At 42.5% G+C, this 22,980-nt stretch overlaps 1 protein-coding gene across 10 annotated transcripts in view; it reads left to right on the top strand.

Annotated features, from left to right (window-relative positions):
- LOC114798682 (ERC protein 2) overlaps window positions 1-22,980 on the top strand; it is a 159,880-nt gene that overhangs the window by 106,788 nt on the left and 30,112 nt on the right. For all 10 annotated transcript variants that reach the window (XR_003751089.1, XM_028994581.1, XM_028994575.1 and 7 more), the window contains one exon: window positions 18,515-18,662. Coding sequence is in view for 9 of the 10 variants with exons in the window: in XM_028994581.1 (XP_028850414.1) it covers window positions 18,515-18,662 (148 nt within the window). In the remaining variant the exon portion in view is untranslated. The remainder of the gene's footprint in view (window positions 1-18,514; window positions 18,663-22,980) is intronic.

Here is a 22,980-nt window from a genome sequence, read left to right as displayed (position 1 = left end):
GCACCCTGTTGATTTGTGAAGATATTTTTACAATGTGTTTTTATTAATTTGTTCGTTATGAACTATTGCTAGAATCATAAAAAAAATGTAATCTGCCAGCTGCTGCTGAGGCTTTTTGAGGCAGATGTTTGCTTGCCGTCTGGACTGTTCGAATTTGCGGGTGTGTTTTCTAGGTATGGCAGGTTTGACGTGAATAGAAGAGATGATTAGTGCGTGTGTGTGTGTACATGTTTGTGTATTTCTGCATTTTTCTGTGCCACTGTGTGTTTACGTGTTGGTATGTGTGTGTTTGCGTGTGTGTGTGAGAGAGGTTTGGTGTTAAAGAAAGATTAGTGAGGTGGTGTGCAGCCGTCTTAGATAAACATTGCGAGCGGTCGAGGAGGCGTAGGGGTGAAGCACCATGTCTAATCGCTCTTTGTCACGGACACACTATGTCGGCCATTCAGTCAACTCAATCACACAAGCAAATGCACACTATCAGTGACTTTGGTTTAGATGAGGGCTATTTAAACATCTCCTTGTCTTATTTTGGTCAGTGATAGGGGTTCCCACACCTTCTAGTTTCTCCAGAGCAGTCTGTTAATGTAAATAACCCTTCTTACTTTTCACCTCTTCACCCTCAGTTGTTTTGTGAGGTAAAACGCCACTCACATGAAAAAAATAAAAACACATGCAACACCTCCACTGACTCATGCCGATTTTTTCCAGAAAACGATTAGCATGAGAGTGCTGGCAGGGTGATGTTGTGTTCACACTTAAAGTCCCTCTAAATAAGTTCAGGGTTACATTGAAGGTCTGAACTCATATTCACACACATATAGAAACATGCAGCTGCTGGTAAAATCTACATACACACACAGAATACTCTGGCCTTCTGCTATTGATAATGTGTGTGATATCTGTAGTGCAAGTTGGGACTGTGTGTGTCTGTATGTGTATGTTAGGGTTATTAACATAGTATCCAGTAGAGAAAACTCTGCTGCTTCTGCAGGAAAAATGCAAATAGGATTGTGTGTGCAACCAGAAAATGAAGCCATCAGACACACAACACACACTTCCACACAGTGCCCACATTTCCACAGGCACAAAAGACAATAGTTTTTTGGCCTTACTCATGCCAGCACACACAGAGCCACAAAAATTCACAGACACACGGCAGTGCACACACACACACACACACGTACACACTCAGACACACACACTGCTGGATCCTTTATCACAATGTCTCACTGTGATCTGTATTTCAGTTGTTCATATAGAGTTTCACAGAGAACCCTGGCTGCAGCCATGACTGAAGAGGCTGGAATGTGAAGGTTCTGGAGCAGCAGCAGCTGTGCCTCATTATGTTTACTGGTATACAACTGGTGCAGATGCCGTCCTCTGTGGCTGCCCCGCCCCATTGTGCATAAAGGCAGGACCTTTACCACCGGTACCATTGTTATCTTCATATTCTGTCACTGCAGTCTCAGAGAAAATCCTGAATGTAGATAAAATAGTCATTAGTAGAATGAGAGACTTATGTTATGTTACAACCTTATTCCAACATGCATTTTCCCTCTTAATTTTACACAAAACACCCATAATGACAACATGAAAAAAGGTTTACTTGAGGTTTTGGCAAATTTATATATAAAAAAAGAGAAATCACATGTACATAAGTATTCACAGCTTTTGTCATGAAGCTCGGGTGCCTCCTGTTTCCCCTGATGATCCTTGAGATGTTTCTGCAGCTTAATTGGAGTTCACCTGAGGAAAAAACATTGATTCAACATGATTTGGCAAGGCACACAGTTGACAGTTCTGTCAGAGAGGAGGTCAAAAGGCCCATGCGCGGACATAGCAGAGGAGAGGGCAAAGCCAGCGGGTGTACAGTCAATGAAAAGTACAATGAGGTACAAATCTGGGGAAGAACCTTCTAGAAGGACAACCATCTCTGCAGCAATTCACCAATCAAGCCTGTATGGTAGAGTGGCCAGAAGGAACCACTCCTTAGTAAAAGGCACATGTCACATTTGGAGGAAACCAGGCACAATTCATCATCAGGCCAATCACATCCCTTCAGTAAAGCATGGTGGTGGCAGCATCATGCTATGGGGATGTTTTTCAGCTGCAGAAACATGGAGACTAGTCAGGATAGATGGAAAGATGACTGCAGAAATGTACAGCGACATCCTGGATGAAAACCTGCTCCAGAGTGCTCTTGGAGGCTGTGATGACGGTTCATCTTTCAGCAGGACAACGACCCTAAGCACAAAGCCAAGATATCAAAGGAGTGGCTTCAGGAGAACTCTGAATGCCCTTGAGTGGCCCAGCCAGAGGCTAGACTTGAATCTGATTGAACATCTCTGGAGAGATCTTAAAATAGCTGTGCACCAACGCTTCCCATCCAACCTGATGGAGCTTGAGATGTGCTGCAAAGAGGATAGTTGTGCCAAGCCTCATATTCAGCAAGCTCTGAAAACCCCCAGCTGACACTGATTACTACTGGCATGATTTGGGCTCCATATCACCATGTGGCACCGTGAATGGGGCAGAGCAGAGGTCCAACATGCAGCCCAAGGGTGTCCCACTGCATGGTTTGTACTGTATGTCTTGTGCTGTATGTGCTCTATGTCGGTGACAGCAGAAAGGCGTAATGTTTCCATAGTATAAAATTTTCAGTGCATGATCTATATCTTGTTCAAGTGCAACAGGCAACACAATATATCAAATAAATACTCATTAATTTATTATTATGTAAGTTTCAGTTAACAAACTTACTAATGTACATACTACCGTTGTGACTCTGGGGAAGACACAAATTGTTCCAGGGGACATGTCCTATAATTGGTGTCAGCTAAATGTAATGTGATATGTAGCCATTATTGCAGGTGGATTTTTCTGAAGAATTTTACATGTGAGGAGAAGATGATGAAGGTGTAACAAAGAATGAAAGTTAGTTGGAGGAAGCTGTGTGTCTTCTGGGTGGTCTCTCACAGGTCCGAGTGTTCTGTCTGTCAGTTTGGGTTTTTCATGCGGTGCGCATGTGGCAAAGGCTGCTGGGATGCCTCACCCACGTTACAACCGCACTGTAGCTTATTTTCATCTGTTATTCTTTGTCGTCCTGGCGTTTTAGTCTCTGAATTTAAAAGGTCAGCCACTCTGGTTTGGCCCTGCAGCCCCTGAGCCGCCTCTTTAAATGTGGCAGGGTCCTCTTTTTTTTTTATTTCCATTTATGGATGGGTGTGTAAAGCAATAGGGAGCAATAGGGAGGCAGATGCTTAGCGGTGCGAGGCTAACTTTAGCATTACGGGCCATCAGTGAGAGCAGAGGGGAGCACGTGGGGCCATTTGACCCAGTAATTTGGCACCTGTGCCGCACCAGGCTTTGTTTGGGCCTGCCGGCGCAGTGCGGGCTCGGCTCTACCACAGAAACCAGCTGCAGCTTCCAAACACCATGGGAGGCATGGAGACTGAGGTTTCCTGCCAACGACATTGTTTCCCCCTCCTTGAAGCCAGCATTCCAGGGGTGCTTCACCCCTTTCCTAAATCTTCTTATATCTCGTTGCCTATTACTGAATCACCCCACATAGGGAATCATTCTAGGCAGCATCCCCTTTACTGCATCCTAGACATCAGCCTTGAAGTGAATCACTGACATCACCTGTTCTGGAGTCTGTGTTTATGTGTTGTGTGTGATGGACATCAGGAACCTATTTGCTTTAATATTCTTTTTCCCATCAGCGTCATTGCTGCATATTTGTGTCCAAATGAAGTGGGAAATGAACAAGTCTCATCCAGCGTGCTGCACTAAAACACCAAACTGACCGATGAGCTCAGACCTCAAGTGAGGAATGCTGTGTAGAGACACACGTGCACACACACACACACAAACACACACACACATTACAGGTCTGTGTGAGGAGTCAGGGGGAAACACGAGCACAGGAGGAATGAGTTGACTTCTTATCTGCAGATGAATCTGGGACTCTTTCAGCAAACAGAACAGCACTGGACTCCGGTTTAATTAAAGGAGATTTTTCAATCAGTCTATTAGTGATGGAGAAATGAGAGCAAGAAATGAAGAAACAAAAACAGGTGGAAATGGTGTGTGTGTGTGTGTGTGTGAGTGTGTATATATGTGGTCAGACAGGAAGAATGCAGTATGCCGGGTCACAGGCTGTGTGAATGTGTGTGAATGAATGAGATTACAACACAAGGCCATGGGTGTCTTGAGGAAAGATGTTCATCAGGACTTGTGTGTGTGTGTTTGTGTGTTCGTGCACGTGTCTGCAAAATTCCTCTCCTAGGTAAACCATGTTCTCCTCTAGCTGCTGTAATTACAGGGCTCAGAGACTAAGGGGTGTGTGCTGATCCAGTCATCTCAAGATCAAGGTTGTTTCTACACACATACACACAGTCCGCATTCACTGTCTGCAACAAGACACAAGACCTACATACAAATTACTTTGATTAGAGAGCGGTGCGGTAGATGTTCTCTCTCGTTCTTTCTTTGAACTCAACTCAAATAAAAACTTTATTGGTCTGAATGACAACACAAATAGAATGTCAAAGCAATTCAAAGAATTTGGAATTTTATGAATTCACATTATAATGTTCCATTAAATATAATAAGGTGTGAATATATATATATTCACACCTTATATATATATATATATATTTATTATTATTATTATTATTTTTTTTATTATTATTATTATTATTAAATAAATAAGGGTGGTTTCTAAACAGGTAGAGTCTAATCTTGAAATTGCTGACCCAAAGAAAAGTCAAATAATAGCTTGCAAAACAAATGAGTTAATTAATACATTCTCTACTAGAATGTCTCTGTGCCTAGAAATAACACAAACACACAATATTCTGTATTCGAATAATATATGCTTTGTTACACAGGAATAACACATTTGCTACCATATGTTCTCACAAAGACATAAAAAGAAATGTGCATGTTTGTGAGTGTGCGAATGTGTCAGTGGGCGCATGGATGTGTGCACATGTCAATGTGTATGAGTGGTTTATAAGCACCACGCTCTCGTTTAGATCTCAGTTTCTCCTGCAGTGAAAATTCCACGCATTTGTAAACATTTTCCTTTAACTGGTCACACAGTAAAAAGCCTAATTAAAGCGAGGCCTGCATCACGGCACTGATGATTATTAGCAGGTGTGTGTGTGTGTGTGTTGTTGCCTTATGCGTACAGTATGCATGTAATGTGTGTGTGTGTGTTTCTGTGTGACATTGTGTGCCTGTTTTCTGTCGCTTGTCTTGCTCCTTTAGGAAAATGTTATTATTGTGCAGGAAACAGGGCTCCGCGGTCACAGCCTGGTGCCACCCGGAGACTGAGTGTACCACAGAAAAAGAGAAGTCGGAGTTCTTCGTGTCTGTGTGTGTGTTCCTTCTTACACCCCAACTATTTCATTGTCTGGGTATTCAGGTTTAATTCCTGTATGTGTGTATATTGTAGGTTGTGTGTGTTGCAGTGACTGGTTGTTTGAACCTGCACGTTGTTTAAAAGTCATGCTCTGAAGGGGAGGGTTCCCCATTCTCATCAAGCCCCGACAGGCCTTTCTGATCTCAGCCTAACACCCGCCGCTGAACCGAAACTCCTGCCGATCCTCGCACCGACTCTGCATCCGCGCCCGGCCAAGCTTTTTTTTTTTTTTATATTCACAGTTCTCATAAATGGAAACCTTATACGCCATTTGTAACAGCTTTATAAGCGCTTACTCTGTGTTCTCTGGCTGCACAGTAAATCTGCAGTTCTGTAATTATGGCCTGGTCTTTCCCCGATGCCTTTACTGTCATTAATCATGAACGCGAGAGAGCGGCAATTCTCATGCGAACGGTTTCATTTCTTCTTTTTTCATTTTCTGGAGGAAAACAGTCACACAGGGCTGTCTGTTCTAATGAGCCGGAACCTTTAAGTCTCTGAAAACGTTCTGTCGGCATGAACCAGACCTGCACCCCAGCCATGTTCTCACCACAGAGAAAATATAGATGCATGAAAACCTGGGAAAACGAATGAAGCTTGGACGCAGATTAAGTCCACAGCTGAACTGGGCTTGAACCGCTCCTGGCAGGAAAGGGTGAATGAGACCTCTGTTGGTTTGTTTTGACGCTGTATGCAAATAAGCCATGAAACTGGACTGGCCTTCTGTGTAACAAGGCCAGTGGGAAACACAGATAATAGAGTACCCCATTCAGCTTGGAAAAAAAAGCCAAAATCTACATGAGCTATTGAGTTCCAAAGAGGAGAGTAGACAAGACAAGAGGAGAGAGCTCCTGACCCTGTCCTGAGAGGTCAAATGTCACTTCTGGGTCAGAAGCCAGAGATGGATGAGCTGATGAAAGGCCTCCTCCATCCCGTCTGCACCTTCTGCATGAACTACATTACCCGCAATACAAACTTGGAATTGCATTTTTCTGGGAAATAAATGCCTTGACAAGAAGACCAAATAAAATTGCCTAGTTTTTTAAATTAATTGTAATGAGCTTTACCTTACCAGTGTGACACCATAGGTGTCAGGTGTTAGAGACATATTTAATTTAAAATCCTACTTTAGATCTAAATCCATCCATATGCAACGACACATGACAGTGCAATTCTGGTCAAGACAAGACAAAAAGTACAAGACCTGTTTCGCAACATCAAAAAGAGAACAAACTGCAATGCTGTAGTGCAAAAAATCCCTGAACATACAGTGGCGCAGTATGAAGAAGGTAAATGGGTGCGGGGTGGTAGTAACCTAGTGGGTAACACACTTGCCTATGAACCTGGAGACCCAGGTTCAAATCCCACTTACTACCATTGTGTACCTGAGCAAGACACTTAACCCTAAGTTGCTCCAGGGGTCACTGTCCCTGTAACTACTGATTGTAAGTCGCTCTGGATAAGTGCGTCTGATAAATGCTGCAAAGTAAGCATATCAGAATCGATTTCATGATTTGTGTTTAATATAAACCAAGACAGATCGAATCATAATTCAGTTTATAACTGTGCCAATGATGCTCCTCCTTTATGTCTGTGTTTTTTGCCCCGACCACAGTGCAGCTGCTGCAGCTATTCCAGGGCTCTGATGGCTTTTTAACAGTAACTGGAAATTAGCAAATTTGCTCCAAGTAAAATTTTTGGTTGTCGCTTGGCTCGCTCGGACCGAGGACAGTTTGACCCTGTGTTGACCACGTTTGGTTGCATTAGATACTCTGGCAGCGAGAGCTCCTTTCTTTTCAGCAGCGCTGGGTTTACTGGTTGGCCTGATATTTTGGCAATGTTGTCAAGTATTGTTGTTTTTGTCTTACTTTTCGTTTTAGTCTAGTCTTTGTATGCAGCTGTCATTTAAGTTTTTATTACTCTTGGTCACATCCAGACTCATTTTAGTCTAGTCAAGTTTCAGTTGACTAAAAATCTGAGCATATTAGTAATATCTTAGTCTGAATTATCCCTGACTAGTCAATATAGTACAAGTACCTAGTAAAAAAAAAATTTTTTTTAATTATCTTATTAATATATTATTGTTACCTTATAAACTCAAAAATACTCTCAATCCATTCCAGACACGAAATGTAAAGAAGGTGCATCCAAAGATGGCCTTGTCATTTTCTGCCAGCCATAACCGCTTACCCATAACCCTACCAATCACAAGTATTATCATCTAATTATGATGCTGCAAATGGGTATTGAAGAAGTGACATCATATGGTTGATGCAGGAGACAGAAGCAGAAATAGATATAGAATAACGGGATAAAACAGAAATAGATATATAATAACGGGATTAAACAGGATGAAATAACATCTTGTCTCAGTTTCATCAACGGAGAGACAGTTTAGTATAGATTTTATTTGTAAAGCATATTTAGTCTTATTTAGTTCTTATTTGTGTCACGTCCCCGTCTAAGGGTTGGGAAACATGACTACAAACGAGGGGAATGTGTGCGGTGGGAATACACAGATACCAGACTCAAGTGAAATATAGCACTTTTATTTACAGTGAGCGGTGAACAGCCAACCAAACCTAAAGTGCTATATACAACAACACAACAATCCACAGGATGACAACACACCATGGAAGGAGAGACTATACTGACACACAACAAAGCCACAACTTACCACACTAACCACAAACACACAACAAAGGCTTATCTCTAAGTCTGCAACTCAACAACACTCCACAACACAACACTGGTCCTTAAGCGCTCTCGTCCTTTGCGTTGATTGGCTGGCAGTTGACGAGGGAATCGGTGGGCGGAACCATAATCCCAATCTCCGCCCAGCAGACCGCCTAAAGGGAAACACGCACAAACACAGAGCACCCCAAACCATTCTATGGCCCAAAGGACGTAACATTTGTCATGAATATTACATGATATATTTCATTATAGTTATTCTCTGTTCCTCTTTGTCACGTCAGGTTGGTTGACGAAGATATTTTGTTATAAATTTAATTGATGAAAACAACACTTCTGTCAAGGTGCTGGAAATGGCGCTTTTGAAGAGAAATGCTGGACAACCACCTACTGCAGTTTGCAACAAGATTATTGCACACGATTGTGTTCTAGTCTCTCACTCTCCAAAGAAACTCAGTCAGTTGCATCCTGGAATTTCATAGCAGCAAGAAGATGAATAGTGCAAGATAATTTGGGGTTTGACGGGGATGCTTATGGCATTGAGCATTTTACCTGATTAAAGTTTTATTCTCAGTTAATTTAGCCTGTTATTGAAACAACATCATTCGGAGCGGCTGTAACATAAATGTCATTATTTAATCTGTGTGTGTGTGTGTGTGTGTGTGTGTGTGTATATATATATATATATATGTACACTACTCACAATATGTTAGGGATATTGTTATTTACACGAGTGCTTTTCCTATTTGCTCTGAATTTTAATGAAATAAGTAAAAGTTCCCTTTGCCACTAATAATAATGTATGAGAAGAAACACCATTTTCATTAGTTTAGTAAAAAAAAACACATTGAATTAGAAGGTGTGTCCAAACTCCAAAATGGAACACTTAAACAACACAATTGTGTGCACCGTGTGCCATGCTTGCTGTGAATCACAATGACAATCTTTAAAGGATAAGGGAACAGATCCATAATCAGGAGGTTGCCGGTTTGAATCCCAAACCACCGAGGTGCCACTGAGTTGCCACTGAGCTCGTGCTGCAACATCCTCCAGCATGACCGCTTGGCAGTGGGTCAGTAATGGTGTGGGGTGGCATTTCTTTGAGGGGGCCGCACAGCCCTCCATGTGCTTGCCAGAGGTAGCCTGACTGCCATTAGGTTCCGAGATGAGATCAAGTTGGATCAGCCTGTAGTGTGTTTTTACACTTTAAATTATATATAAATATTCAAATGAACACAGACTGTAACATACTCTGGAACACACTCTAACACACATACACAATGAAACTCACACAAATACACAGATGCACAGACTACATGCAGGCTATACACACTGCCACACAACTTTAACACACGTTGACATTCAGAAAGCCTACAGCGTGTCTGCGTGTGTTTTTGTGTGTGTTGAAGGCATTACTCAGTGCTGTGTTAACAGTACACACTCATTGCTCTATCTGAGAGGCCTGGGTTCTTTTAGCCTGTCTGTCAGAATCCGAGTTTGGGGGAAACATTGGGTAAACACTGGATCAATGTTGGATAAACGTTGTCTTTGTGCCAGAAAATGTTTGGAGGATATGTGGCTGCAGTGTGAGCCGAGGCACTGAGTTTGACCCTCCACACTTTTAACATGACAGCGCCTCACACGCTCCAGCTGGTGTTCGAGTGTGCATGTGTGTGTGTGAGGAGGGAGATTAAGAGAATGCCTCTGTGACGGAATGCGCGTGTGTGTGTTTAACTTTGAAAGGGCCTGTCGTCATTCTATTTGTATATATTTTGGTCTGTGTGTGTGTCAGTGAGAACTGATGTTTGCAGTAAAGTGCATACAGGGACACCATGAGTGTGTGTGGCTGCTCCTGTCCCTGCTGAATGATACAGTGAAAGCATGCACACGTTTTTGGCATTGTTTGTTGGGAGATCCATGCTGCATTTGTCTGAGCACCTCATTAGGAACATTTATATGCCTAGTCATTCAAAAAATTATCAATTTAACCAATCACACAACAGCAATGCAACACAGAAAATCCAGCCAACATTCATGCATGTAGGACCTACATGTCTGTTAATGGTAATGGCACATGTGTGATTACATGCAATAGTGAGAGTGTGTGTGTGTTGGTGTGTAAAATTGATTGCACTTGACAATGACAGTGATATGTAGCCAAAAAGGATGCCTAATGCAAGTCTATTATTATGTTAATGTTGAAATGGAAATGTGTGTATTTTCATGGTTTTCTGACCATATTATTTTGGAAATTCTCTTTGCATTAGTACTTAGATGAGAAAATGGACTAGAACATCCAATAACAGGCATCAGCCATATTACTGTTCTCCAAGATCCAATCCTAAAATCCTACAAGTCTTGCATTTACAGACCAAAAAAAAAGGGAGAAAAAAAAAAAAAAACGCATCCAACGTCTGGCAAACTTTGTAGACAAAACCTCCTTGTTCAAGACAGCAGTTATCAGAAAATGTTCTCGAGTTCTCAGGTTTATACAACCACTCTCTGGGTGGCAGTGGTTCAGGCATCAGACAGGTAATTGAAGGGTCGTGAGATTGATTTCTGGGCTGCTGTCCATCTTTCACACCTCATTGACCCTGTGCTCCGACCCCAGCCTCCTCATGGGATGTGCAATATGGCATCTGACGTTGACTAATAAAGTGATTCCCTTCTCTTCTGTTCACTTGTGGTGGGCAAAAAAACCCCAAAAATCTTCTGCACAGCATACTTCGAGCATGTGAGGTTCACTGTCAGCAGGAAAGCTACAGCTGGCACAGGCTAACCCATAGCCTGGTCTGATCAATGTCTGCTGAGGCACAATGTGACAAACTGTGTAATCAGCCATGCAAAAGTTTGGGGGACCTTAATACTACTCATACTATTGAATACCACCGCATTGGACACCGCTGACTGTCCTTTCTTTGCCACTATTTTCCCAGTTTCCACTACTTCTTCCAGCTCGGCACACTGTAACACAGAAGTAGTCTCAAATTGTTTTCAGAAATATGACAATGAATGTTTTCAAGTCCCTAGAGTATAGTACAGTAATCCACTTTGGGATGTGGTAACATGGGAGATGCAAGGCATGAATTGTGCAGCTGACGAATCTGTGGAAACAGTGTGATGCAATCGGTTCAGCATGGAAACAGAACTTTCACATCTCGGGGCTCAAGAGGAAAGGAGGCGCAGAAGTGAGGCATGGTAAAGGTAAGGGATTTAAGAAACACAAAATGAAACTGCCGCAATGGCCAAAAATAACTGAAATGAATTCAATCAAACCCGTAGGCGTGTGGTGATTGGCAGGAACTGAAACAAACACAAGGTAAATCATGGTCCACATTGTTGCAGCAGCCCTGTCCTGCTGCCATCTTGCTTTTACAGGGCCCTAATCACAATTAATGTCAAGATATTTTTCCCTTTTTTCAAGACAATCCCTAAATGAGGCAAATTAATGAATGAAACACTTTAGCTGTAGGATTTGGGTCTAGATACCATTTGTAAAACACACTTTGTTTTACAATAACAGATACAATCCTATTGTAAAAACTATATGCCAATAATTGTTTTCATGACATCTATTTACTTCTATAAGGGCAGACACTGACTAACTGTTGTCTGTCACTTTATGTTATAATGGCAGACGGTGATTTTAACCGTTTAGTGATGGCTTTTGGTGGCATGATACAGTGTGTGGACAGTCCAGCTCCAACATCTATTTCACAGGGATTTTTTATAGGCACAGAATGCTGATTGAGTGGCACAAATACAACTGTCACAATTCAGTACTTCTATGAAACCTCTGTTTTGAAAACCATATGAAGCTTTAACAAAAATTGTTATGTAACTGTAATGTCATTACTCCCCTTTCTTCCAGTAACTGTAACAGATTGCAATTAATTTGTAATTAAGCTACATCACCATGAAGTCTAACTTATTACTTCCCGGCACTGGTAGAGTCACTGTTACTTTGAACCTTAGCTGTGTGTAAAACAATGCTACTGTTGTCTGGTACTCTGTGTGCCACCTGCAGATTTACAGCCGGAACACAGGACTGTTAAAAATAGCCAATTTTCAGGAAGCAAAGTAAACTTTAAATGCAGACAGTCGTCTGCTTAAGATCAGTTGTGGCATTCGTATAAATGGTAATTTACATGCCTTCCATACTGCAGAAAGACAGCACAGGTAACTTTTTCATGTAGCACACAGGGGTCAACCCTGAGTTGCTTCCTGGGGGACTGTCCCTGTAACTTCTGATTGTAAGTTACTCTGAAGAAGCTCATCAGCTAAACTTAAATGTAAGAACATATTTTTTTGTTGTTGCTTAATTTAATGTTGGGAAAATCCCTCCATTCCAAAATATTTTGTCCTCATGATGACAGGCCTTGCAATGTCTTTTCAGCGGCCCACCATGTAGGCCTACTTCTGCATCAGCATTACTGCTTGCACGCTCCCATTCAGCCTGATACAACTAATTTCACCTTCCACTGCTGGGGTTCATTACAGATTTTCATTTTCTTATTTGTAAAAATGTAAAGAGATGTTGAGAAGAAATGTTAGGAAGTTAAAGGTCACAGTCAAACAGAACAGACAAACACAATACAGGGCGTTTTCAGAAATGGGTATTTGACAGCTCACTAGCCATGCCTGGTCACTATGCTTTGATTTGGGTTGTTATCTTGGCTCCTCAAGCTGATTTGTGGGCACATTAGTCTCCTTCTGGAAATGGTTTCCTGGAAACACACGGACACACAGAAAGTGACGGTGATGAAGATGGATAATGAGACTCTTATATGTGGGCAGTCTGGACACCATCAATTTTTGACATGATGTGAAGATGAAAAAAATACTTTGTTTTGTGTTTGTGCCTCTGAGTTTTTATTCCAGTGGCCTTTTCTGCCTCCTCCTTGACTTCTTTGTCAACATCTGTTCTGGTCTCAGAACTCAAAGCCACCTCACAAATGAGAACAATGTGAGAGTGACATCATCACTGACTTGAATGATTGAATGAAATGAAATGAAATCATCTTTATTTCTCACAAATTTGCTTCCCTCAGCAACTCGAGTCCTCTGCTCTGTTGCTAGGGGTAATTTAAGATTTTTTTGTGTCAGGGGGTAAGAGACGTTGCTCCCCATCTGCCCTCTGGCCGCCATCTGACGGGGCAGGAGCTTTAATTGATACAGATGACGCCGGACTGACCCTGCTGTTTCTGTGAAGAAGGGAGATGTTTGTACTCAGGGATTTTTTCACGTTGCTCAAACAGCTCACAGGGGTTTTTGATTGGTCACACAAGAGGGGGCCGACGGGGTTTTTTTTGTATACGTGTGTGTGGACAATGTATGTGAGGGATTGTGCGTGTGTGTGCGCGTGGTGGGGGGAGAGCAGTATGCTAACAGCAGGACTACACTTCAAAGGGCTTCATGCTGCTGTTTAACTCCAAATACACAGTCACATGGCCTGTCTGAATCATTGGATCTATACCACATTTAATAATAAATATGGCTCTAAAAATACACATCGGCATTAGTCACTAAATCTAAATTTGTCAATTTAAATACAGAACGCACTCAGGGCCTGCCTGGGTCTGTGCATCCTGTTGTAAATAGAGGTCTACAACAGCGGTCTAAACAGATTGCTATCGGTAATTCTCTTCAGAATCTCTGCCGCGCGATATCCGCGTGTCTCTGTAACTGCTTATGATGATAACATCTGTACGCATCGGCTGCTGATCCCTCGCGGCTGTTGGAGTCATCGTGTCATTTTTTTTTTTTACGTGGGCAATTGTGTCCTTTTTTTTTGCTTTTCTGCCATTTTCTTTCATCCCATGTGTACTGTGATTTAAGCTGGCTCTGTCCTCTGCATTGTTATGTGCTTTATTAGTCCAAAACGTATGACTCCACGTGCAACACGTAATCAAGTTTGTGTGTGTTGATGCCATCAGTGTCACTTCTACTGACTGACTCATGCTCACATGCACTGAACTGGCTCCTGACTGATAATTCCCTGCACACAGAACACATTGCTAAGGAAGTTGGCCATCATTATTCCTGCTCGCACTCGCCATCGGCACTCTGGTTCCGTTTGATGCCAGGTCTGATGCTAATTTATCTCATGAAGCTACACAAAGAGAGATGTAATTAAGACATGCTGTATCGCATTTAACATGCCCAGAACCAAACCATCTGTTGCTTTACTTTTGTTGGGCTGCTTTCCTATGGGTCACTGTTAGCTACATTATAACCATATTTCAGACAAACTATTAACTAAAGCCGTTCGGGTTTGTTTGAGCTCAAATTTGACTTGGCGGCCTTTTTCTTTTTTATTGTTTTGCAAGAGAAGGAAAAAACATGATGCAAATTATATAATTAACTGCAACCACTTTCATTGCAGTAGATCAGACGTGCAGTTTATGAAGAGCAGGTTGAGTAGATGAGCTGCTGGATCGAATCCAGGGCTGTTTGAGCGGTGCATTAGATCACACACGGTGAGTGTGTGTGCATGCATGTCTCTCTCTATGTGTGTGTCACTTTTACCCGGAAGAAAAAAACGTTTGGGAACGCAGGCTGTCAAGATCATTTAGGACAAGTTCTCTTTCGGCGTTCCCTCTGAGCCTTGAGTGGTGCCGAATTCTCTTCTCTGAGCTCTCCTTCAGTCAGCTATTTTGGTCCTCTCTGGACGATTCTCAGTGTTCTCTGAGTGTTATTTAAGTTGTAGGTTCTAGGCTAGAACTCTTTTTTCCCAGCAGCCCAGCAGCAGCCAGATGACAACACTGAGGCAATGTCATTACAATGTCAAACCAACATATTCATTTATTTTAATGCATTAATGCCCCCCCATCCCCAGTCACCATGCCCATCCCAAAACACAGCACAGATTTGGAACTGACACTGGAACAGTGGAAAACCGGGCATTTCTGTTTAGTCTCTTTGGCCTCTCGGGTTTAATTTTTGCGTCTCCTTCAGTTTCTGTAATCATCGAGTTCCCTCAGAGGTCTATATTCTTCCTCTCTGAGATCTGTCCGCACTGTGTTATGGGGGAAAGCGAACCCAGCTGGATTTGTTGGTCCCTCAGGCACTTTTCAGAGCGCATCTGTTTTTTTCCCTGCTGACTCAACACTGTAATAATTTCAAGCAAAGTCATAACACAAATTATAAACACATACTCCTCAAACATGACGCGCAGAACTAACAACGTGGAGTATGTGCCACTGATTTAGTGGTGGCCGGGGTCTTAAATCTCCGCATTGCTCCCTCTTTCTTCCCTTCGGTTCCTTGCTGCAGGTCCCCTGTCATGTCCACAGCTCTCATTCTCTCACGTTCATTTTGGTTCTTTCGGTTGGTCTAAATTTGCCAGAAATAATTGTCTTGGATTGGCAGTCATCAAACTTTGTGATACACGGTATGTAAACAAAAAAGAAATAAAGTTAAAGAAATACATTTCTGTGGATGAAGATTATGAGGTGTGATAGGATTTCTTATTACAAGATCCTCAATTTCGTTGTGTCACCGTGTGATGTGCTGCAGTGTTTCACAATGATGATCACTTCACTTTTTTCACTGAAAGGGAAGACTTTTCTCTCGTTTCTTTGTCTGTCCATCTGTCTCTGCTCCTGAACGTCTCTTTCTTAGGACAGGTGGTCGGCTCCTGTGTCACCTCTTCTCTCTCTCCTAATTTTTGTGAGTCTCTGAGGTCAGGTCAGGCGATTCTTTACGCTGTCTGCTTGCTCTCAGAAACATCTTCATCAGATGCTGAGTCCCAGAGCGGCTGCTTCAGGATCATGCACTGGGGTCGTTCATCATCCACCCCCACTCCGCCGCGATCACCATCACATGTTCGCTCCTCCACCCCTCCACCGCGACCTCGTACACTGTCAGGGGCTCAGTGCTTTTCTGTGGATCGACTCTGATATGCTGGTGTGTGTTTGCGTGGGCATGTGCCGTGCATGTGTGTGCAGTAGCCCATGTATGTTTTGCTGTACTCTTGGGGATTAGTAGCAATGGCAATGAAAACATCCTTAACGTTCATGAGACCTTGAGAGCCATATTTTAAAAAGTTCTGTAATAGACATATCGAATAGGACCAAGCTTATTAGTTGTTGGATAAAAATACTTGATTGATTCAGCCAACAATATATAGCAACATTTTAAATCAGTGAATGTCCCACATAGTACCTCAAAAGATTCTATGTTGTCCATATGAAATATGAGGGGTGCATTGTGACGTGAGCCTTCAAGTCCAAGTACATTCACACATCTGTTATGTTTCACATGGGAATTGAATCCATTCCCCATTCCTGGTTCCCTGTACACTTGACACATGTTAATGCCTCTTTTTTTAATGGACATTGGACATTTTGATGGATGTGTAGTGTGTGTCTGTTTGTGGAGGTCTTTTAAGAAAATTGAAATGGAAGCAGACAGGCTCAGTGACCTCTGACCTCTACACTGTTGTCATAGTGATGGCACTGACCCATGCGCTTCTCTGCAGTGTTTATTATCCGAGATTGGCACAGCATTCCTTGCCCATATACGCCAAATGAGGAGAAGCAGCCAGTCAGCCGTCCGTTGTGTTTGGACTCTTCTGTATGATAAAATAACGTATGCAGACCCTTTCTCCACACACCACTAAGCTGGGAGCCTGTCTCTGCTGAGCATTAACAGTGCCGGAGGTTTACAGTGCGATGGCTGTTTGACAGCTAACGCTTCTTCATCATGTGACTCGTGTAGCTGTACAGGGTGTGTGAACAGGTCGCTGTTATTTAGTGATTTCTGTTGCGGTTTAGATTTTGAAAAAATTGTAAGTCTTAAAAAAGATCGGTTTTGCCGTGTTATGTGTGAGGAACCGATGCTGATTCACTGCTCTGAACAGGAGGGAGAAATGCAAGGCTTCCGCTGCATCTTAAATACGGGGTCACACAGAGCAGAATGCCTGCATGACAGGAGGGCTGGTGTAGCTTGTTTGGACATTCTGTGTCTGCCTGTGTTGTTGATTTACTGCATAAGTTGAGCTGTTTCTTATTGTGTTCGTGTCTTTGGGCCTCTAGTTTGAGCAGATGAATAGATATTTAATGGATTACAAGGATACCTGTGTGAAAGCAGGAGTGGAATTACAGATTGCTCTGTTACAAAACCATTTGATCATCCCTCTTTTTGATCTTATTATGCATGTGACAGCAGGGGGATATCTGGAGGCATTATAATGTCAGTATCAGAATCGGAAAACTGTATGCACCTTGAGGAAAAGGTCAAGGTTAAAAGCTGATCCATATTGTATGTGTGTGTATGTATATACAGTACAGGCCAAAAGTTTTGACACACCATCTCATTCAATGTTATCTTTATTTTTATGACCATTTACACTGGTAGATTCTCACTGAAGGCATCAAAACTGTGAATGAACACATGTGGAGTTATGTACTTAACAAAAAAAGGTGAAATACCTGAAAACATGTTTAATATTATAGTTTCTTCAAAATAGCCGCCCTTTGCTCTGATTACTGCTTTGCACACTCTTGGCATTCTCTCGATGAGCTTCAAGAGGTCGTCACCTCAAATGGTTCTCCAACAGTCTTGAAGGAGTTCCCAGAGGTGTTTAGCACTTGTTGGCCCCTTTGCCTTCACTCTGCGGTCCAGCTCACCCCAAACATCTCGATTGGGTTCAGGTCCGGTGACTGTGGAGGACAGGTCTCAAATTTTTCTTAAGTACATAACTCCACATGTGTTCATTCATAGTTTTGATGCATTCAGTGAGAGAAGGCGTGTCCAAACCTTTGGCCTGTACTGTATATATGTCAATAACTTTTAGCCAATGTTGCTGGTAAAAGTTCTAACTTGACTTAGATTTATTCTTAGGTACGATAATTGTCTGCAAGAAACCTGTGTGTCATACATCTCTCACACCCTCTGAAAAACCCTGCGCTGATCTGCTGACCTCCATTCAGCTAATAATGGAACCTATAAAATCCCAAAGTGGCTTGACCGCATTCTGCTCTGCAGCACTGTTTAGGCTTAAGTGGAAGAGAAGTGATGTGTATGTGTGTGTGTGTGTGTGTCTGTGACTGTATGTCTGTGTGTGACGCACACTTGTGAGTTATTACCTCCTGTTTGGTGACTGCACCAGGCCTCGTGTTTGTGCGTTGATGTCTGTCCTTTTCCAGGATCAGACCTTGGTTAAATTACTGCCATTACACAAGAATCTTCCTGATGACAGGAAGAGAGCAGGGGATTGTGGGTAGTGCTGTCCCACGGTATGTGAGCTATTACAGTGCGCACCTGCCCCCCACCCCCCTGCTCAGTGACTGTAAGTGTGCGTAAGTGGCCGCCGGTGTGTGGTTGTGCGTTGTTTGGTGTCTGGTGTGTATTAAAGTAATGACTTACGGGAGCTCTGCCCCCCTCCAGGCAACAGGCTCTGCTGGCGGCCATCAGCGAAAAGGATGCGAACATCGCGCTGCTGGAGCTGTCTGCCTCCAAGAAGAAAAAGACCCAAGAAGAAGTGATGGCGCTTAAACGGGAGAAGGACAGGCTGATGCACCAACTCAAGCAGCAGGTACGTGTCATCGTTGGCGGAAGGTGCCATCAATCAGGGCAGCGGCCAATAAAACCAGGCTACATGCCGCATTCCAGGGAGTCATCAGGTATGAAGCAGACAGATTCCAGTCAGTGAACCATCATGTTCTAATCACAACGCTGGACCCCCGCCCGCCCGCTGCGTTACAGAGTGGCTCGGCTCAGACTGTTAGTCAGCGCTGCTTAGCGCTAGCGCTGTCGCTAATGAACCAGGCCTGAGTCACATGGAAATGGCGGGGGGGGGGGGTTACCCGCAGGTCATAAACATGTTTTGGGAGGTGGAATGGAAAATTGGCATTCAGTTTATTGTGCTGGCTCATTCGCAAGTAGTTTACCGGGAGACACACAAACACACCAACATAGCCACTTCCCTCTATCTTTTTTTTTTTTTTTTTGTTCCTGCCTTGCACCCATACGAACTTCCATCCAAATGTATTGTAACAACAAGGGCAATTCGTTGGTCTATGAATATTCAGCACTGGCATTTATGTGTAGAAAAGTTAAATAACATTCAGTATAAAATGGCGACATAACAAACTACATTTGAGTCGTATAGGATTAAGTAGCTCTGTATACCTGTCCTGGGGACTGTGGATGTCTAGGATAAGACATTTGGAAATACTGACGGGTTGCATGGATGGATGGGTCATACAGGATTCAAGTCTGTAAAAACTGTAGATTTACACACCTTTAGTCTCCAGAGCATACGGGTAAGGAGAAGAGAGGAAGAAATGTGATGAACCTGCCCAAAGCTTTAGCTTTTCTTTTTACATGGTGTTTAGGTGGAATGTGTCACCTTTATAACTCTTTGGGTGAAAGAAAATATTAATTTAAATGGAATGTGCTATAACATGCCATTCAATGGTTTAAGAATATCTCAGAATTTTTTATTATCCCAACACCACTTTAAACACTTTAAACAGTGAATGGTCCAAATTCTCTGTGGTCTTTAGATGATTTTTTCTCTCTCTCATTTTGTCCAATACAATATTTGGTTCAACAACAGAGAAAAAAAACTTTTATATCATTGATATTAACATACAAAAGGATTTTAACTCAATACAACATAGCTGTGAGTACTAAATTATAAATTATTTGCATATTTGTTACTAATATGTCTTAAAACACACACACACACACACACACACACACACACATACATTCACCAGCAGTCTTTCTGCACTTGTGAGTATGTGTTGAAAGAGGCCTGACCAGCCCTGTGTAACAACTCAAGGTCAACCACAGGAGATTGTTATCTACAGAACTCTTTCATCATACACAGTTACACACAGAGCAAGAGAAGAGACTCCACCTTGCATTTGCAAACACACAGTCCCATGCATACACACAAAGTCACCCACGCACACACACAAACAAACACATGTTCTGGTCTGTTCTGATCCAGGAAAGAAGTAATTTACTGCCAGCTGCATGTCCAAGGACAGGACATTTCCCTTGTGTGCGTGGACATGTTGGTCCTCAGTATCCTCACACAGAGAGGATACAGCGCAAGGTGACTGCACAAGCCACAACATCTGGGCTGAAATGAGACAGTCCAGACAGAAGGAGAAGGCCTCTCACTACCTCTCTCCCAGCTTTGTGTACAAATACAGTGAAATGAATGTCAGCCTGGGCTTTTCACACAGCCAGTCAGGATATTCTCTGAAGCATCCTCACACATCTTGCATATCTCTTCAAACTATTTCAACAATGGAATGCAGGCACGTGTACTTGTTGGCAATCATTAATCATCAGCGTTCCCTATAAATATAGCCGTGAAACAGGGATATACGTTCATCCACATTAACATATCCCTGTCCAGCAGCCACAGTCTGTTCTAATCAGTCTCTCAAAGCAGAGGATGAAATTTAATTTCATTTCTGAGGGGACCGAAACCCATTTGGCATTAGATGTATTCAGTGTAAGACAGACTTCCATCTCCAGTGTGTAGGACCTGAATTTTGAGCTGAACGAATCATTTTAGAAATTGAAATCGTGTGCCACATGAGTGGCATTGTTCATATAAAAAAAGATTCATATAAAAAAAATCAAATTAAGTTAACTTTAATTTGTTTCACTTTTACTTTCACTTACGGCCCTGCAATCAGAAGGTTGCCGGTTCGAATCACGATCTGCCAAGGTGCCCCTGAGGTGCCACTGAGCAAAGCACCATCCCCACACACTGCTCCCCGGGCGCCGGGCATGGCTGCCCACTGCTCACTCAGGGTGATGGGTTAAATGCAGAGGACAAATTTCACTGTGTGCACCGTGAAATGATCAGCACTTATGCAACTTTAGCAGCATTGTAGCATTTAACTGCTCAAATGGTAATCCCATCTAGGCATGCATTATCCCTCTTAGACAAATAAAGGGGTAGGACCATGGACAACATGCAGGTGTCTATGGAAGTCAAACTGACAAACAAAAACTACCGGAAAATAATAAGTAGACTAACCATGCTTCTGTTGCCAGGGGTGTAGCACAAAACTGTGGTCCCTACACATAATCAGACTCTGTGAGCCAAAGCTTCATTTCAGACTTCAAGGGCCTGACTACATCCACGTCTGGAAAGTACATGACGATCCTTGATTATTGCTTTATTGGCATTTTTTTCATGATTTACTGCATAGTATGTGTGTTTGTGTGTGTGTGTGTGTGTGTCTGGGCATGTGGATGCCTGGATGTCATGAGTGTATATCTGTGTATGTGTGTCAGTGCTCTAAGCCTCCTCTCCTCATTCCTGTCTGAAATCTGTTATAGACTGAAGTTCAGCCAGGAGGTGATTGAGAGAATTTCTGGCCCATCGAACATAAACAAGTCTAAAATCAACTCTAAACTTCCTCACCTCTCCTTCATCTGACTAAAGCCACGCCGTGTGGGTGTTTGTGGGCCAGATGTGTTGGCATGAAGTTGGCACAGGGTTGCCAGGCGAACAGTTGGTCCAGGTTACTGCACAGCTGTACCATCCTAACATGTGTGAGCTCTGTAAGGACTGTGGTTTTACACAGACACACCTCCCTATGTAGTGAAGACTGCAGCACACAAGTCTGTGTGTTCGTAGGACTGGAGACAATTAAAAAAAGGTGTTTATCCAGCGGCGTAATTAACATTAATTAGACATGCATTCATACACAGTTCATGAGGGAATGGAGGCTCTGGTGTCCATATCCAGGTATTTAAAGTCATTTTGAATAACATGAAAGAGAAATTAATTGACAAAAAGAAATTTATTGACAAAAAACAGGAACAACCAGCTTAACATGTTAGTGAAATGGATTTTTATAGCTTTTGAAACTAATTATTTTCTTACTTTATCTTACGTCATTACGGTGGTGTGGCAGGTAGGGCAAGGTTGGGGGTTTGAAAATTTGGAAATGTAAACTTACAAATATTGGAAAATTTGGTCCACAGACAAGGTTTTCATTAATTTGTACTGTAGGAAGGTCTTTATACACAACTAGTCACACACTTCGGCAATGCGTCGCAAATACCACATCAGCGCAGCAGCCGCGGCACAGGGAAGGCTTTGCCAGGTAGAGCAGACTGTGGGAGACGAAAGAAATTCTGAGCTAAAGTTTTCTTTCCGTTGGTTCTAATGAGAGCGTGTAAAAATGATATACGAGCTTAACCTGCCTGCGCTTTACTGCTGAGAGAGAGAAGGTTTATTTATCCTCCTTAACCTTGACGGAGAACGTATGACATCATCTCATCCAAACTTTCCAATCCCTGACACCTCATTAAGGGACACACACACGCACGCACAGAGATACATACACAGATCTTCTCTATGTTTTTGTCTTGTCTACAGGGCCGGGCAGAGTGTGTCTGACTTTACTTTCCTACTACTGCAGTAAAACACACCACACACATACCTTCTATATCAACACACACACGCAGTAACCATGTAAGCATTCATACACACACTCTTTCTCCTTTTTTCTCTCTGTCAGGTCGATGTGTGTGTTAGAAGAGTCTTGAAACGCCAGATGGAAATAGATGTTGAGCTCATTAGTGTCTGTGTGGTGGGTGGATGAAGATCTGACACCTGCCAGGAAAATTAAGCAGGGATGAAAAATGAAATGCAAATTTGCCACAATGCTCAGAAGACTTTTGTCTAATTATAAGAGCTTTGAACCCTAATGGTTATATGTGCTATTTTACCTATGGATTGTATCATGAGCAGCTTCCCTTCTCATAATTAAAATTTCTACTGAAGTAATAAACTCTGAATGGGTGTGGGTTCAGATGTAAATGCAATGCACTATTTCCTAGTTTTGTCAAAGTGGACTTTGAATGAC

The sequence above is a fragment of the Denticeps clupeoides genome, chromosome 10, assembly GCF_900700375.1.
Source record: "Denticeps clupeoides chromosome 10, fDenClu1.1, whole genome shotgun sequence".
Lineage (NCBI taxonomy): Eukaryota > Metazoa > Chordata > Actinopteri > Clupeiformes > Denticipitidae > Denticeps > Denticeps clupeoides.
This window is presented reverse-complemented; position numbering and strand designations above follow the sequence as displayed.